General features: G+C 49.1%; 1 protein-coding gene across 2 annotated transcripts; it reads right to left on the bottom strand.

The window, feature by feature from the left end:
• Window positions 1-29: 29 nt before the first annotated feature.
• SRMS (src-related kinase lacking C-terminal regulatory tyrosine and N-terminal myristylation sites) lies at window positions 30-16,337 on the bottom strand (the record flags this gene model as incomplete). 2 transcript variants are annotated; one of them, XM_084646433.1, is made up of 8 exons in its annotated part: window positions 30-1,293; window positions 2,025-2,181; window positions 2,738-2,919; window positions 4,826-4,984; window positions 5,991-6,132; window positions 7,451-7,617; window positions 8,897-9,018; window positions 15,982-16,337. In XM_084646433.1, 8 exons carry the CDS (start codon window positions 16,335-16,337, stop codon window positions 1,100-1,102), a joined length of 1,479 nt encoding a protein of 492 aa, XP_084502559.1. In that variant the 3' UTR covers window positions 30-1,099. The 2 variants fall into 2 exon arrangements, with proteins under 2 accessions (XP_084502559.1, XP_084502560.1); XM_084646434.1 differs by lacking the exon at window positions 15,982-16,337 and adding an exon at window positions 11,613-11,840.
• Window positions 16,338-17,859: the final 1,522 nt, after the last annotated feature.

The following is a 17,859-nucleotide window of genomic DNA, read 5'->3' as shown; positions in this document are numbered from 1 at the left end:
CTTTCCTAGATCCTCTTGGGAACCTTCCAATAGCTTCACAGAGCCTCCTCCAATACTTTGATGAGAAAACCAGAGAAAGTTGGTTAAAATACTTGTATTTAAAGAGGCAGAAAATGTACAGTTAACGTTTGCATTTAACAAATAAAAAGAATGTCATGCTTCAGGCAGCCACTAAGTGGTGCTAAAAGACAGGGAGCTCAGGGCTCAGCTCTCCCTGGAGTATGAATTAACCATGATGATGATGATTTATTGTTTCACAGTTGGGGAACATCGAGAAGCCAGGTCCCTCTGCTGCAGAGCTTACAGTCTAAATGAGGAATATGACAGACAAATGAGAGCTTAATAATATACACCAGGAGGGGTCAGGAAGGATGATGGTTACAGGAATACAATTATATCTGAGTGGGTCCGAATTGTGGGGAATGGGGGGAGTGGTAATTGGCAGTTCCAGGCATAGAGGGAGAAGTCCAGGCAGATCTAAGACCCAAATGCTGCCCATATGTGGGATGCCTGGATGTCTCTGAATCCCAATGAGGAAACAGGGCTTTACATGGCTTTTTCTTGCTGTGAACTACAACATGGTCAGGTCTGATTCTGCCACTGATACTAGCAAGTACTCTGAAGAGTTACATTGTCCGCATGCGCTCTGAAAACTGAGTGGGTTTACATGCATTGATCAATAAATAAATCAGACACACATCATGAATAAATCCATAGCAATCAGTAGTTTACACAGACAAAGTAAACGGGAAACTTCACTTTCAACGCAGCGGGTAGCTTGTGAAATCCTGCTGTACTGTTCAGATTAAGAACTTCTTATACCCAAGGTGACATCTTTGCTGTACCGCATCTATAATGAATAGTCCTCTTGAGGAGGGCACAGCCAGACCATAGCAAGGAGGCTAAAAGTCTCCAAAATGGAGCACGGTTTTCTGTCCCTCCTAAGGAGAGGGCCTTGTGTATCTTCATCTGAAATGTGCAATACAAGAATGCCTGCCGGACTCAAGCCCTGCACAGGTTAGTCAATGGAATGGATACCTCCAGCAGTGGGAAATGGAGCCCCAAATAATCACGGGGGTGAGGCATAGGGCCGTTTCCATCAGGAGAGCAAATTGTGCGCCCGTCTGTAAATCGAGCAGAGTTTCTCTCTCAGAGCGAGGAAGGTGGGTCGTTCCTCAGCATTACCCTTCCAACACTCCAGCATGACGATATAGATCTCAGGAGGGCAAGTGCTTGGCCGGGGCAGGCGGTAGCCCATGCTGATTTGCTGTATGGTTTCTTGGTTTGTCATTCCTGTAAGGAAACAATAAACTCCAATGACCCTATTCACCATCACGTTGTGGAGTTTATCCCCCCAAATGGCTCAGGGTGGCTGTGAAGAGTCTAGCCGGCCGGTATGGAACGGCTTCTCCATCACCATTCGATCCCTCATCAAGCGCACCTCCCATGTGTAGTGAAACCTGTGTCAAGCAACTATCAAGGCTGCCTCCTGGCTGTGCCGTAGCGGCTCCATGCACTGTGCTGAAAGCCTCCTTTCCTGGCAGGAAGACTGGATGGTGGGGTGGGAGAAGCACACGTTTCATCAGGGCTATCTGCTGGATGTCGGTGAGGTGGGGAGCCAGAGGACAGCAGCCTTGTGTAAGGGGAGCACAACGAGGGTACATCTACACTGCAAAAAACCAAACCAATCCGCGGCACCAAGTCTCAATCTGGGGCAATTGACTCAGGCTGGAAGTGCTTGTGCCACAGGGCTGAAAATAGCTGGATAGATATTAGGGCTCAGGTCGGAGCTGCAAGTCTCTCCCCCCTCGGCAGGTTTCAGAGCCTGGGCTCCAGCCCGAATGTCTACGCTTAGCCCCACAGTGCGAGCCCGAATCAGTTGACCTGGGTTCCGAGAGTTGCGACCACAGGCGCTTTTCTTGTGTAGACGCGCCCTGAAGGACATTCTCTGAAAGAGTGTGGCACAGTATCCCTCGAAAGGCAGCACAGCTGGTAAAGAGGAGGGGGAAGGGTGGGCATCTTACCTTCATACGGGGTCTGCCCATACGTGAAGACTTCATAGAGCAGGATCCCATAGGACCAAACGTCAGATTTCAGTGAGTAGGTGTGGTAGTTTGCTACTTCTGGTGCTGTCCACTTCACTGGGATTTTGGTGCTGCCGCTGGTGGAATAAATATCGTCCTAAAAAGCAGCAGGAGATAGGCCATGAGCAAAGGGGAAATAACAAACACAATATCCCCTCTCTCACAGGCACGGGGGCAGGAGAAGCCTAAGCTGCTATCTCAAGTAACCCTTACTAGCCCCACAGCTCCCTCTCTCCAACGGTGCACTCGTTTCAGGGCCGACACTGATTGTGTCCTGCCACACGCGATGTAACTGGAGACCATGTTTCAGTACCTCGGTCTAGCTGTAGCTCTCGGGATTGTCAACCTGGGACAGCCAAGCCTGGATCCCTGGTGCTAGTTTCTCATCCTCTAGGCAGGCAGAAAAGTCAGTGTTTGGGGAGAGGTGGAGTTGTCTGTTCTGTGGCATTCAAAGGCAACCCCTCCAGCCAGTTAATCAGCTGTATCTAAGTCTAACCCGCTGGTAGGATGGTGCCACCTTGTAAAAGCTTCAAGGGTGGGGCTCACAGGTTCCAGTGTGAATTGGGGCTTTGAAACTGGGAGCCCCTTGGGGACAGGGAAGGGAATGTGGAAATAAGCAAGGCAAAGGGACCAACAGCTTCCAGCAGACCAACCTTGAGGAGCCTGGCGAGTCCAAAATCGGCGATTTTGCAGGTGAGGTTGTCTCCCACAAGGATGTTCCTAGCGGCCAAGTCCCTGTGAACGATATGCTGTTCTTCAAGGTACGTCATCCCATCGGCCACCTGACAAGCAATGCTCATCAGGTGGAGTGTGCTCAGAGCCCTCCCTTCCAGACCTGTTAAACCAGCGATCGAAGGACCAAAATCACTTTCTGTTTTAGGCTGATCCATTAAAACCCTCACAGAGCACGTTATGGAATCAGTACATCCTTGCTAGGAAAGAGACCTGCTGCTAGGAACTGATAAAATAAACACGTTATGAACGTGTGCAGCCTTTGTTATTCAGCCCCCACTTCTGCAAAGCACTCACACACACGCTTAACTTTGAGCACATGCAGGTTCCCCTTGACTTCCATGTCTGTAAAGTTAAGCGTGTGTTTCAGTGCTTGGCAGGCATTGGACCCCTGTGAGCTCTGTTGCAGTGAGGAAGGTGGTCCTCATAAGGAGTATGGTAGGAGTATGAGCCACTGTTAGGAGTATGAGCCATGGAGTCTAACTCTTGGCTGGGAGTTGTGTTTCAGAACCCATCCTACTTGGGAGTTGTTGCTCCTTGGATAATGAGTCCTGCGGGATCCATAGCCCCAAAGGAGGCCCCATTAGTCAATGGAGGATGTTACCTAGTAAAGAAGAGGTCCCAGCTGGGAGCTGTGTGACTTGTTTCCCTAACAACTATTTCCTGGTTGGGGGAACGAAAGAAAAGAATGAGAGAAATAAACACTACAGGCATGTTCTTCGTGCAGTTTCAGGGCTGACTCATCAAGATGGCAACAGGAGACTTGCCTTTTTATCTGTTTCAGACGCCAATGCCCAAGGGACAAGTTTTGGCAATTCGCTTCCAACAGAGGTTGTGGCCGAGCAGGCTGGGGAGCTGAAAACTCACTCTCCCAGTCCCCCGGTGAAACCACCTCCTTTGGAGTCGGTGAACAACGAAGCAGCACGCCATTCGGACTGCGCAAATGTCTCAATGTGCCACGGCAACTCTTCTTAGAGAGGGGCGTCAAGCGACGGCAGGAGTTCAAACCTGCAGGAGCTTTGAGGAAGCCTATGCCTTGTCGACATACACAAATTGTACTGTTTTCACTACATCGGTATAGTCCGAGCACTACCGCCCTCCATAAAGGAAGGGGAATAAACTGTACTGGAAAAAGACAGCATTATACGGATATAACCCACATGAGGTATTAGTCTAGTATATATATTTCAGTAAAACAATCACACCCGACCAAGTGAGTTATACCAGCACAAAAAACGGTGTGAAGACCAGGCCTTACATTCAGATCTGGGTGCTGAGACTTTTCTGCAAAGAGGCCCATTGCATAGTTACCGGTGGTAGGGGTGAGGGCTTCTGTAAGAGGTTTAAAATTAAAAATGGCGAATTGTCCCTGGCCGACGTATGGTGAATTAGAATGTACCCGGGGCTGAATTCTGCTTTCAGTTACACTGGGGTAAGCATGGAATTGCTCCGACTGGGGTGGAGCCGCCCTGCCTTCGCCCCAACGTAAATGAGAGCAGAGCTCGGCGGGCTGCCTCTTTGACGGCAGCGCGTTGCCCGGGGCTGAATTCTGCTTTCAGTTACACTGGGGTAAGCATGGAATTGCTCCGACTGGGGTGGAGCCGCCCTGCCTTCGCCCCAACGTAAATGAGAGCAGAGCTCGGCGGGCTGCCTCTTTGACGGCAGCGCGTTGTCACCGGTTTAATTTGGGCAGGGCGGAGGCAGCCGCCTGGGCCCTGCCGTCCCTTCGAGCTGCTCTTGAGTGCTGGGAGACTCGAGTTCCAAGAGTGGTACTGTCACATGGTGGGAGGGAGAGCTCAGTGGTTTGAGCATTGGCCTGTTAAACCCAGGGTTGTGAGTTCAATCCTTGAGGGGGCCATTTAGGGATCTGGGGCAAAAATTGGGGATTGGTCCTGCTTTGAGCAGGGGGTTGGAGTAGATGACCTCCTGAGGTCCCTTCCAACCCTGATAGTCTATGATTCTATGACTCCCTGCGCAGCGCTTGGCATTCAGGGCCGGGTGGTACTGACCGCTGAGGTAGCTCTCCAGGTTGCCTTTCCTCATGAGTTCGGTGACGATGTACAGGGGCTCACCCACAGAGCAGACCGCATGGAGCTGGATCAGCCTCTCGTGCTTCAGCCGCTTCAGGTTCTGAATCTCTTTGGTGAAGTCTTCTGCCTTCATGTCAGCTGTGGAGGAAGCCGAGACGTTTCCAGGGTGAGTGCGTTTCTCGCTACGTTCATCCCTGCCTTTCTCCATGTGGCTGCGGGAGCTTTCCAGCCCCGCCCCCACTCTGCGGCTCTCACGGCTCATGCACCCCACCCCCTTGCAGCTCATTAACAATAACATTTATTGAGGTTGTTCTCGTTAGGATTGAGATGCCATTTTCAGGTAGCTGCTGAGTGCAGAAGGGCCTTCCACACTAGTGGTTCTCAACCTGGGGTAAGCCTACCCCTGGGGGGACTCAGAGGTCTTCCAGGGGGTACATCAAGGCATCTAGATATTTGCCTAGGTTTACAACAGGCTACATAAACAGCACTAGCAAAGTCAGTACAAACTAAAATTCCTTACAGACAAGGACTTGTTTATACTGCTCTATATACGATACACTGAAATGTAAGTACAATGTTTATATTCCAATTGATTTATTTGATAATATATGGTAAAAATGAGAAGTCAGCAATTGTTCAGTACTAGTGTGCTCTGACATTTTTGTATTTCTATGTCTGATTTTGTAAGCAAGGAGTTTTTAAGTGAGGTGAAACTTGGGGTACACAAGACAAATCAAACTCCTGAAAGGGGGACAGTACTCTGGAAAGGTTGAGAGCCCCTGTTCCACACAACAGTGCAGTGTCTTACCATGAGGCCTCCAGAGTGATGGGGGGTAAGGGGGGAGGAAGCCATTTTGTAAAGGCCTCAACGTAGATAGGACCAGATTTTCGAATGGGTGCGTGCAGACGTGTGGATGCTTTGGCATGCACCTCGCTTCCAGGCAAGTAGCCTTACTGAGCTAGGGTTGCCCGACTAAGCCAGGCAGGAAGTCCTATCGAAGTTAGTTTATTTAGTCTGATTGTTTACATGAAATGTTGGGTGATCAAGGGGGAAATGAAACAGACTGGAGAGATCTTTCATGGCAGTGAGTGAAAGAGACAAGGTGGCACATGGTTAATGTTCCCTGCCTTCGCGTCCACGCACCTTGTTTTATGATTTTGATGGCAACTGGGACCATGTTCTTCCACAATCCTTCCCACACCTCTCCGAAGTATCCTTCCCCCAGTTTCCTCCCGAGGGTGAATTCTGAACGGGGCCGTTCCCATGCATCTCTCACCGGAGGTGTCTGTATTAAACATATAGAGACACAGAACATTTCATTTCAGGCCTATGCCATCCAGCTAGTCAGGTAGAGGCAGCTTTATGAACCAGGGCAGACTTGGGCATAGGATGAGAAAGCAACCGAAGTCAGCATCCAGTCCAGTCCCAAACAGCACCTCTTCATCCTGATTCTCCTCTGTTACGTGTGCACTTCTGACCCTCAGGTGTGTCCCAGAATCCTTTGCCGTGGCTACTGCCTTTGGAGCACTGGCCACATTTGGGAGCCAGAGATGTCCATGAGAACAGAACTTTGAGACTGCAGGATCTACCACCATTTTAGGACCAGGAACTACAAAGGCTCAAGGGATACTAAGGGCTCTGGTTTCTCTCGGGAGGCAGTTAGGTCTCACAGGAAGCGTGAAGGCAGAGAAGCTGCTGGAAGGGGTATGTAGCAGGAAGCAGCCGCTCAGATCACAGAGAGACCATCCCATCTGCACCATTAATATTGATTTGTATGATAAGAGGGTGCTCAGTGAAGCTATAGGAAACTGGTCTCTGTCCCCTGCAAATTAAACTTCTCGGTAGAGCTGGTTGAAACTTGGAGTTTCTGTTCCAGAGGAAGTTCCTACATTTCAAATTCTTTTTCACTCTGAATTGGAACCAATGACCTTAAAGATGGCCTTGAATATGGAGTAAGCATTTGAGAAAGCCCTGTGCAATTCAACTTGAAGAAAGGGAAACCAGATAAAAGCCGCAGAACAAGAGAGACTCCTTAACCTTATAATTAACACAGCAGAGCCTGAAAGCAAAGAGGCTGATGGATGGATAAGAGGGCAGCTATATTAAAAGGACACTTAAACCTTTCATTTAATAAAGTGTCGAAAGTTGAGCTGCTCAAAAAATTATGGACACATTTCTGTGAAAAAATGCTGAAAAAAACGTTTTTCATTTTCAACATTTTTTCACTGAAAGACTTTTTTATTTCTGTTGGCAGAATGAACACGGATTTTTTTTTTTCATTCTGGCCCCATTTCTCCCACTGGAGAATGTTTATAGTTTTTGGATTCATTTTTTTTTTTGGCTCCAAAACAAAAAGAATGCAACCAGTTCTACAAGAAACTGCCTGCATTGTCCTTCAGAATGCCTCTGTTCTAATGGCCACCATATCCCCTAGCAAATCACCTGCTCCCTACCCCATCACAATCACAGAACAAGTTACAAGACTAAAATGAAATAACGAAGAAAGAAAACGGCCAAGGCCAGCAAGCAAATAGTGAGCATCAGGTTTAAGATGAGTGTAAGAGTGAAAGAAACTAGTTGACGCTAGTGTTGTGTACACAGACCTTAGGGATGCAGGGCTGTAACAAGGGGCTCTGTACAACTTTCCAGTTTATGGTGTAAAAGGTGAGCAGTTCCTCCATGTTGGGGAAAGTGTGTCCCTTTTGTATGTACAGACCTCCGTCGGGCTCCTTACAGATCCGGAAATGACTGACTTTAGCATGATTACGGACTGCAAGAGAAAAACCAAAGGAGAAATTGAAACAGAGTTCAGTGACCCATGCAACCAGCACTAGTCCCCACTTGAGCATTGCTGGCTCTGGCCTCAGTTTGGCTCTCATTTACACCAGTGTAACAACACTGACTTCCATACTAAAGAAGTTCAGCCTAGATAGTTTGTCCAAGAGGTGGTTAACAGGTGACTTGGTCTATAAATGGTCTCTAAATACTAACACATGGCAGAGATTTGATAGTAGACAGCTCTTTATCTAGCAGACCAAGGCCAACGAGATCCAATGATTGGTAGCTAAAGCTAGACAAATTCAGACTGGAGGTAAATTTTTAACAGGGAGGGTAATTAACCATTGGAACAATTTACCCAGGGACGTGGTGCGATCTCCAATCACCTGAAGTCTTTCAATCAAGACTGAATATCACTGTATGCTAGTTTGCAAACAGAGTTTACGGGCGTGATGCAGAAATTACTGGGGTGAGGGTCTTCATCTTGTGTCATGCCAAAGGTCAGACTAAGTGATGCATTAAAAATCTATGAATTTACATCACTGTAAATGAGACCTGAATCAGGCCCTGATAGCTTAAAGCCGGAATTTCTTTTTTTATATAATCCACAGATCAATAGAACAATCCACTGGAAATAAACCCCGCGGCTAAGGACTATGAAGCTGTCTTATGAAGCTGTAAATTGTTTATGGCTTTCATATCCCTGAATGAGAGCATTGTACTTTGCTTTCCCACAGTGATTCAGCGCTCAATATTTGCATAGATACGCAGGGCGTTCAATGGCCATTGGAGTGGCTTTCTGTCCCTTTTCAGAGCTGAAGTGAAGCCATCTTAATAGGATGCTATAAACCACTAAACACATCCCTGCTCTTTCCTGCTTGTTGGTGAGCCCAGCTCCACAGGCAGAATGTTCCTTCACCCAGGGGCTTCTCCCACTTGCATGTGGTACATGCTGATCACTTCCCTTTCCCCTCATCTTGCCAAATCTACACCTGGGGCTGCCATAGCCCAGGGAAGGGCGACCAAGAGAGAAAGGAACCTAAAAAGTGCCTTGAGACGGCTCTAAATTATGCCAGGGGTGAATTTGGCCTCTGGCAGGCCCCCAGGATGGAGGTAGGTGGCAAGGTGGCTCACAACCATCTTCATTTCCCTTCCCCACCAGCTGTGCCACCCTCTGCTCCTGGGCAGCACTGAGCCCCCTTTGTGGCACGAGGGCAGAAATGAGCCACAGACAGCAGCAGGGCCGGACTTTGCAGAGCGCTGGGGGTTACCTGACAGAGAATACTCCCCCCGGCTACTCTCGCTGTCGCGGATGAGGAAGGAGCCGTGTTGATTGGGCGGTGAGAGAAGGAGCTGCTGGGCCTCATTTCGACTGACTCCACTGAAGTACCAGCTGCAAGAAAGACAAATGGCCGATCAGAGCGACTGAGCCCCCAGGACAGACCCTTGCTGCACCCGGGCCCCGAGAGGCATTGAGACGGGAGGAGTCAGAGTAAAGCCCAATAATGCCCCGAAATGGGCAGCGTGAACCGAGCTGGGCTCTGCACCATGTGGCTGCAGCTGGCTCCGTTTAGCCATAGCATGCGCCAGGGGACAAGCGACGGAGGGTCAGGTCCTCAGCTGGGGTCAATCAGCAGCTCTGCACGGACTTCGACAGAGCTATGCTGATTGACGCCAGCTGAGGGTCTGGCCCAGGGGGGCTCATCGGCACTGCTGTGTTTTATGCAGAAGGTGGTGTGATACGGGAGTGATGGGCACCAGTAAAACCTCCTGAGGCAGATAATAAAAGACTTGCTGCAAAAAAACTCCAGCCCCCTGAATACTAGCAAGTAAAAAATGGGGTGGCCAGTGCCCAGGGTGCAAAAGAGAGAAATGCACCTTTTCCTTCTTTTCCTAGAAGAAGAGCTGTCTGCTGCAGCAGGAACGACCTGCATGGGCTAGGTTAATGCACAATGCACAGGCACAGACCAGCCTTTGCATGTATCAGCCCAGGTTCGAGGAGGCCTGCAGGGAACAGAAGGTCTCCGGCTCCCCCTAGATGTGAAGAGGGCAAAGTGACTTTCCCTCACCCGCGGGCAGGGTTAATTTGCCTATTTACCACTTGTTTGGGTGTTGCTGAAGCGGTGTGATCTGGCCTTTCTTAGGAATGGCGTTTAGTGGGTTATATTGGTGCATAACATAACTCATGTGAGCATGGACGTGGGGCTGGATGCGGAGTCCAACCAACCATTTCCTTTGTTTTGAAAAGACCTCATCATCTGTAACCCAGCCCTGCTTAGCCCACGGACCGCCTGGTGCGAGGGATGCCCACATGAAAGCCAGAGACAAGGTTTGCTAGTTTACAGTGCTCATGCTCAGCGGTACTCAAGGAGCTGCCCTTTGATGTCCATTTCAGTTCAGTAATGTACATTGTGGCTGCATATGTACAAGCCAGCAGTGCAGTTTGCTAGCTTCACCCACCCCCATTGTGGAGGCATGCGCCCCAGTATTGAAGGAACTGCCCGTTGATGTCAATTTCTTAATTTATAATGTCGCTCCCCGGCTAGTCACATCAGATGCACACACTGTTTTCCTAATGTCTCCCACACAGCTTCCTTCCCCTTGGGTATCAACCATGTTACATTCATTCCCTGCCCTCTGCAGAGGCTTTGTATGTCTCATGTGGCACAAAGGGAGCAGAAACCCCAGTCCCCAGTGTCAGTGCTGAGGGTTGGCCAGAAACTGCTTGTATCCAACCCCCCCAGTGGCAGGGTTGAACAGAAGATCAGGATGCCAGATGTTCTCCCCATGTCCCCACCGAGCTGGAATAGCAGAGATGCTGGTTCTTGGGTTCCAGCCCACACTACCTGTGGTTATCACTATTTGTGTTTGTGCAACTGCCTCATGGGCAGCAGAAGAGCTGATTTACAGTGCAGAGACAGGAGCACCCGCAAACAATCGCACCACAAACAATCACACCCTCTGATGTCATCGCTAACCTTTGCGCTCAGAGGCTGCTGAATGATTTGCTCAGTTTCACCGGGGCCTTTTGTTATCTGGTATCACAGCTTGTTAATGCCAAACTATTTCCTTCATTCTTTGGACTCCAGAGGAGAGTACAGGAAAGCCCGGCACTTTGCCCCAGATAAGAGCAGATCTTTAGAACCAATGGCGTCTGCTGTAAACACTTAACTCCACCAAAGATACCGGGCATTTTGATCTTAATTCAGCAGTTAAGGAAGCAGGAAGAATTAGAAGGGTTTGGTAGCACCTAAAATAAGGCACTTATTTGCCCTTCAGTTCTAGAAAATCCAGGTTCAAATATGGATTAGGTCACAAGTGAAAATGTGCCGGTGGTCTTTCCTCTATTTGCCCGTCACAAAACTACCCTTTGTGCTTGGCAAAATGCCGTACAATCGTCAGTCTCTAACCAAAGGAGATCGAAGATTGGAATAGCAAGGCAGGGCTGCAGGTCAGGTGTGAGGTGCTGTGGGCAGAGCTGTGCTAGGTGTGCTATTGGGGACAGGACCTTTAAGGGCTGAGCTTCCCAGACACAGTGCAGGCAGGGCTCCAGGAAGCTCATTGTTACAGGCAGAGCCAATTGCAATTGGACACAGAATGCAGCAGAACTCTTGCAAACTCCTTCAGTGTGGAGGGCTCACTAAACACCACACAAGGGGCGTTTTGCACAGTCCCTGCCCAGAGCCAGCCTTGTCTCCAACCAGGACTATCCCATCTTAACACACATGGGTACTAAAATGTGTATGCGCAAATGTATACGTGGCCATTCAGTGTGGGTAAGGGTTCAGGGGGCCAGGAACAATATCACGTGTCTCTTCTCACCACTCTTCTAATTATTACATCATTTATTTGTATTACCATAGTGCCTCTGAACGCTAGTTGTGAAGCAGGGCTTCATTGTGCAGCAGGGCTTCATTGTGCTAGGCACTGTACAAACCCAGAAAGAGACGGTTCCTGCCCCAAGGAGTTTACAATGTAAGTACTAACCTAAACTGCACTGCTCCTAAAATCCTGCTGGTCAGGCGTTCTGATGGATGCAAGTGGATCCCGGCTCCGTCCTCCCCCTCCAACTCCTCTACTCCTATAATTTGTGCAAATCTATTGTTAAAAATCATCTGGGAAAGGGTCAGAGGTCATCGCTTCCCAGGCAATACATGAGTAAAGGCGGTTGCCAGGGTACTAGAGGCCATTGCTGCAGAAAGCTGAACTGGTGTTTGTTACAAAGGGTTGAGCAGTGAAAGGGTCTGTTAGTATCTCTGCACACCCCCACGCAGGCACTGGGAGAGGCTCCCAGAGGGTGTTGGGTGAATGGCGCCCCTGAGCCTGCATTTACCAGGGACTTGATCCATCCAGCAGCGTCGTATACTCAGCCCAAGGCACAGCTGGCGTTTCTTGTTCTTGTTTGTTCTTGTTGGGAGGGGCAGGGGGGAAGACAGGTTGAGCCTGTCCTGGGGCTCAGGGTTGGTGTAACTGCGCAGAAGGGAGATGGAAAGGGATTATTTGCCTCAGCTACAAGCACTGATGTGGTGTGGATCTGACAGGCTCTTCGCCTCGCTCCCCCGCAACCGGCTCACTTGCAATACACCCGGCTAGCTGAGGAAAGCTGCTTCCCCCCCAGGCTGTTAGCATAGTCCCTACTCTCGTCTCTTCACCTAGCGTGACGGTTCTGGGCAAGCTGCAAGCACACATACACCCAGTAAATGAAAAATGAATCTAGGTTGCCAGGCCTGGGGCCAGGCGGTGCCCTCAAGACCCCCACCTGCAATGGGAGCAGAATCACAGCATCACCGGCAGGCCTCAGGTGAAGACAACCCACTGCCCGGCTGCACAGGAGGGTGCGGAGTGAACACGCTGCGGGGAGCAGGCAGCTCGTGGCTGGAGAGCAGCGGCTGGTGGCCAGAGAGCGGCAGCTAGTGGCCAGGTGCCCAGCTGTGAAGGCAGTGCCCCTCCAGCAGCAGGAAGGGTGGCCAGACCATACCAGGCCATCCTCACTTCTGCCCTGCTGCTGGCGGTGACTCTGCCTTCAGAGCTGGGCTCCCGGCCAGCAGCCGCTGCTCTCCGGCGGCCCAGCCCCGCCACCAGCAGCAAGCGCAGAAGTAAGGTTAGCAGTACCACAATCCCCACCCCTCCCAATAACCTTGCAAGCCCCGCCCCCCCGAACTCCTTTTTGGGTCAGGACCCCTAAAATTATGATGCTGTGAACTTTCAGATTTAAATAGCTGAGATCATAAAATGTAGGATTTTAAAAATCCTATGATCGTGAAACTGACCAAATTGGACCGTGAATTTGGTCGGGCCCTATATATGGGCCTCAACTCAGGCATCAGTCTTGCACCCCCAGATAACTAGGGGCAGGTGGTAGGGTGCAAACAATTGCAGGCGTATTTGAGAATACGTGGATACGTAGGTGGGAGTCCCAAAAAGCATTCAGCGGCGGCACAAGGCTTCTGCCATGGAGACGCGGAGTTTTGCCACTGGATTTCAGTGAGCTAGGTCAGTGGTCTCCAAAGTGGGGTGCGTGTACCCCGGGGGGGCACCATAGGATTCCAGGGGGTGCGTGGCAGGAGGAGTGCCACCTGACAGCACTCCGCTGTTTTTTTTCTTCGCCTGCAGCAGGTCTTCCCCTCCAGCAGCACACCTGGGGCAGGTCTTGCCTCCTTTTTTGTTCGGCAGCACGCCTACGGCAGGTCTTCCCCTTTCCTTTCTTCGGTGGCACTGGGGCGTGCGCGATCCAAAAACTTTGAAGACCACTGAGCTAGGTTACTGCTTCTGAAAGTCCCACTCTACCAGGTGCTGTGGGGGTGCAGCCAGTGATTTGGGTGACTCCGTGAGATCAGATTCTTTGCTCCTGCAAAACTGCACTCACGAGACTATTTGGTAACAAACTCAGAAGCCGCTTTTCAGAAATCGGGACGCTGGTGCATACGCCCCACTAATTTCTCTCTGCCACACAGATTATTGCTGGCTGCAGATTATTAAAGGAACTATGAATTGGTGAGGCAAGAAAGTGAGGAATACATAGCATCAACAAAGCCAAGCACGCTCCACAGGTTAAGGATCAATTTCCTCCACCTAGGAGTACTAATGACTTTTACTCCTCTCCTGGAATTATTCTAATTCAGCTACTCTCTTCACGGGGCCCATGAATGAATTTGTCAACGAAGCTTTGCCTGAACCTGCCTGCTGCTGTCCTGGTGCGTTGCCAGTCATAACAGCTAAACTGCACTGTGGGTTTATGCTCTAGACAAGCACGACCACGAACATGGTCACTCCTGATCTACACTGAGGTTTGATCCCACCAGCAAGAAAAGGTGGGTTCCTTTACTTCATGTGCCACCTGTAATACAGGTGTGAAACACAGGTGTGCTGGTAAAGACTGACCCAGCCCCAATCAGTGGATGAGGGTCAGGACTACACAAGTGTCATGCCCCTGGCATCTGACAGGCATCGGGATGTACTGATGGCTACTGGTACAATGCCCACCCTGCCATTGCTACTAGGGCTTGGATGGGGTTGTGTGGAGAGTTAGGGGAATTTTTATTTTTTGGCAAATACTAAAGTCACTGAAAAAATGCAGGTTTGGGGTGACCGACCCTACCTGTGAATTCAGATTGAATCTGGTGGCCAGATTTTTTGTCTGGACAAAAAAAAAAAAAAAGAAATTAGGGAAAACAATTCAAAAATGGCAAAACCAGTTTGTTGAGAAACTGCTGATCCCTTTGATCTACACAATTTTTTTCATTTTGATGAAAACCCTCCCCAAAAATCCATTTTTTCTTGTATTTTTCAATCCAGCCCTACCTGGAACCTGACGAAAAGAAACGAATTCATCAGTGCTGAAAACCCTGTATTCTGGTCGTACCCCACCACCATTTTTTTGGTCGGTGTCCTGTCTATCTGATCTCAGTGAGACGGACAGATGGAACGGAACCCTATTTATTTTAAAATGCAAAGTGGTTTCACTTTGAAAACTGACTGTAGTGTGTATCGGATGCTGTCACCCACATTCCACCCCTTTGACTCCATATTCAGGAAGATAAGTAAGAGCTCAGCTGCCACTTGAGTAGACTAGAAAGACCAGAGGAGAAACTTTTCCTGGGACTTCACTCGGAGTTTTCGCAATGCTTGCTTCCAGCGTGTGTGTAATATGCTAATGGTACTGACTGACTCATGGGCCTGATACTGGCAGAACGGAAGTGTCTCAGGTGTGCTTCACAAAGCACGTCGGACCTGGATCATTGTGAGTGGGGAAAGAAATGCTGCCTTTCACTCACGCACTGGGCAGGAAGAGGTTAATGTTCTAACCTTAAAATCAGCAGCTGTGAAGGTGTTGCTGGGGAGTTGTTGGCAGGGTGGGGGAGTGGTTTGCCAGAGCAGCTTGCTGCTGGAGCTCCACAACACCCTCCCCTTGGGCCGGTGCTGGAGCTGGAGAACTCGACTGGCCCACGGCTGTGCCGAAACAGGGGTTTTGTCTGGTGGGGCTCGGGGGTTCAGCAGGGCAGCTGCCTCCCTCTGCCAAGCTTGCCACAGCTGTCTACTTAGCCTCATCCCACACCGCAGTCTGGGAGAAGAGGACCAGCAGCGGTTTGGGGGACTGATGCAGCACAAAGAGGGATTAAAAGCCTTGTCTACACACACCTCGCATTGCTTTAATCAAACCAGTCTAACCCCCCTTGTCTAAAGGGCAGCTATACCACTGGAAAGGTGATGTATCCTGGCACAGTGTATTCTCAAACAGGAAGGGGAACAGCTATACCTGGGACAAGACCCCTTCAGACTGGTATCAATGTGTCCAGGCTGGGGGTTTTACCAGCATCACTATTTCAGTTAAAAGAAAATAATCACACCCTAACCGACACAGCATCACCAGTACAGAACCTGCGAGTGGAGCAGGCCCTTGGCAGCCACCTGCCAGGGATCATTATTGTTTGTATTACCGGAGCACCAAGGAGCCCCCAGCTTGGAGCAGGACCCCGTTGTGCTAGGTGCTGTACAAACAGAACAAACAGCTCAGACATCTCTCTGTTTGGCCTGGAACTGTGCGATGCGCCAGTTCCACTCGCAGCCCAATAACCGTGGTGTGCCGTAGGCCCTGACTACTGACAATACCAAATGCAAATTACAAATAAAAGAGAGACAAGACAATGCTACAGTTCAAGCTGATCGGGGACAGCCTCAATGTAGAGGCAGCAGGCCCAGTGTTTGTTCTTTGTCCCTAGCTTTCAGTTCTGCCAGGCCTTAGATCAATATATAGCACTGGTGCCGGGAGATCCAGCTTGCCAAGTTTCCCCCTGCTTTGTGCTTCATTTACAAAAGATTATCCCCACACAAGCCACAGTGAAGAGCTGGTACTTACAGCTGATGGGAGGTTTCCTTGTTGATCCTTGCCACGTAATTAGCAGGGACGTAGCCCAGCGCTGGTTCCCCCGAAAGCCTCCTGGCTAAGACATATTCCCCCTCTTCTTTGAGGACACAGAGTTTATCTCCTCGGCTGACGCTCAGCTCCTCTGCACTCCTGGCTCTGAAATCATACAGCGCACTAAAGAGAGAGGAGCTGGGGAGGACAGGATCCGGCTCTAGGTCTGGCCGCAGGGGGACAGGATCAGGCTCAAAATCCCCCTGTGAGGGCCTATCAGCAGAGACGGTGTTTGGCCAGAGTTTGTTCCACAAGGAGGTCAGGAAGGTCAAGCGCTTCCTGACATGTTGTTCCATCCCTGTTCCCAACAAAGCTGTGTCCAAGCGTGAGGCCGCTATGCTATAGCATTTCTCCACAGCAGAGCAGGGACTTTTGGTCCCATGTCTTTAGTCCTGAGCTCTGCACATCATCTGTTCGAATCAACGCTCAGGGGCGTGTGATGCCAGCTCAGTGCTGAAACAGGCACCTGTGCTGTCTTTAGCTGAGAACTTCCTACTTCTGAAAGTGAAACGAGAAGATCAGGTGTAACTCGTTGCTGGCTGGAGCCATAGGCTCAGACCTGCACACACATCTGGCCTTACAATCACACCTGGAGTTTGCTTCATTAGTCAACTCTGTTTACACTTTAAGAAGCAAGGGAATCTTTTGAACTAGAAATTAACCAAAAATATGTTCTGGTAGTTACCAGTTACTGACAAACAGAAATCTCTGGTAGGTAGGAAGGACTCGTACGTACAAGTGGTAAATCTCAGAGAAATAATCTCCCTCTATCTTGTGCAGGATCTTTCAGATAAATTATCTCATATAAATTATTATATTATAAATGTGCTAGAGTTAAAAACAGGAGTTCCAGAGACAGCAAGTGAGAGAATGTAAGAGGGGGAGGTTTTCAGCTGGAGTGGTCTGGATTTTTGCCTCAAATATTTTTTTTGCTCGGCACTTACAGCCCTCCTCCTGGGCAGGTTCTGACATCTGGCTTTACCTGTCTGGAGCACTCTAACTCCCCCTGTACTGCAACTGCCTTGCTTTTTGTTTTAAACTGGAGCTCTTTTGTGGGTGCAATCCATAGACTGTTGAATAAAAGGGAGAGGTTTATTGCATTTCTTGTCCGGAGTTTACCGTTTATGTGGCCTCAGGTTTGCTATGTAATGTGAAAAGTCCCAGCTGAAATGGGCTGACGTTTGCATGGAGTTTCCATGGAAGTGAGATTTACATGTCTCTCGACAGGAGATCAGCTCTCCCTGCATTCTAGCTTTTGTGCCTCTTATTTGTCCTCCGCTGCCTTCGTTAGGATGGGAAGGATAGGACTGGTCAATAGTGGTAGATGTCAATTTCACCGTACACACACAAACCAACAAACAAATATTTCCATCGATGACCGAAATTCACTGCTAGGCAAAGTAAGAAAAAACGCTGCTGGAGAACTTAGAGCTTGATTTAAAGATATTTACATTGTATATTTTGACGTGAAATGTTAACCTTGCGTTTGAATAGTTATAAAGCTGTAACTTTTTGAATCTCAACGTCTACTGGCAATTAAATAATTATTGTCTGCCCCCTGCATAATTTCCCAGAAGTGTGAAAATCTAAATTGATAAAAATCAGAAAAAATGTTTAAAAATAAACATCGATATTATCCATAGGAATTATAAAAAAATAAAAATTGAATTGAAACCTAGCTATAATTGTCTCTGGAATTCCATGGCTGACACTGGTTCGTTTTCAGGATGCAAATTATTTGTTTGAAAGAAGTGGTTTAAAAAAAAATAGAGAGGAAGAGATATATTGTAATGGTTTGATCAGAGGTTTATTGAATAA

Source organism: Lepidochelys olivacea (genome assembly GCF_965140295.1).
Source record: "Lepidochelys olivacea isolate rLepOli2 genome assembly, chromosome: 13".
Lineage (NCBI taxonomy): Eukaryota > Metazoa > Chordata > Testudines > Cheloniidae > Lepidochelys > Lepidochelys olivacea.
The sequence above is the reverse complement of the archived record's forward strand: the minus strand, read 5'-3'. Positions and strand labels throughout refer to the sequence as shown.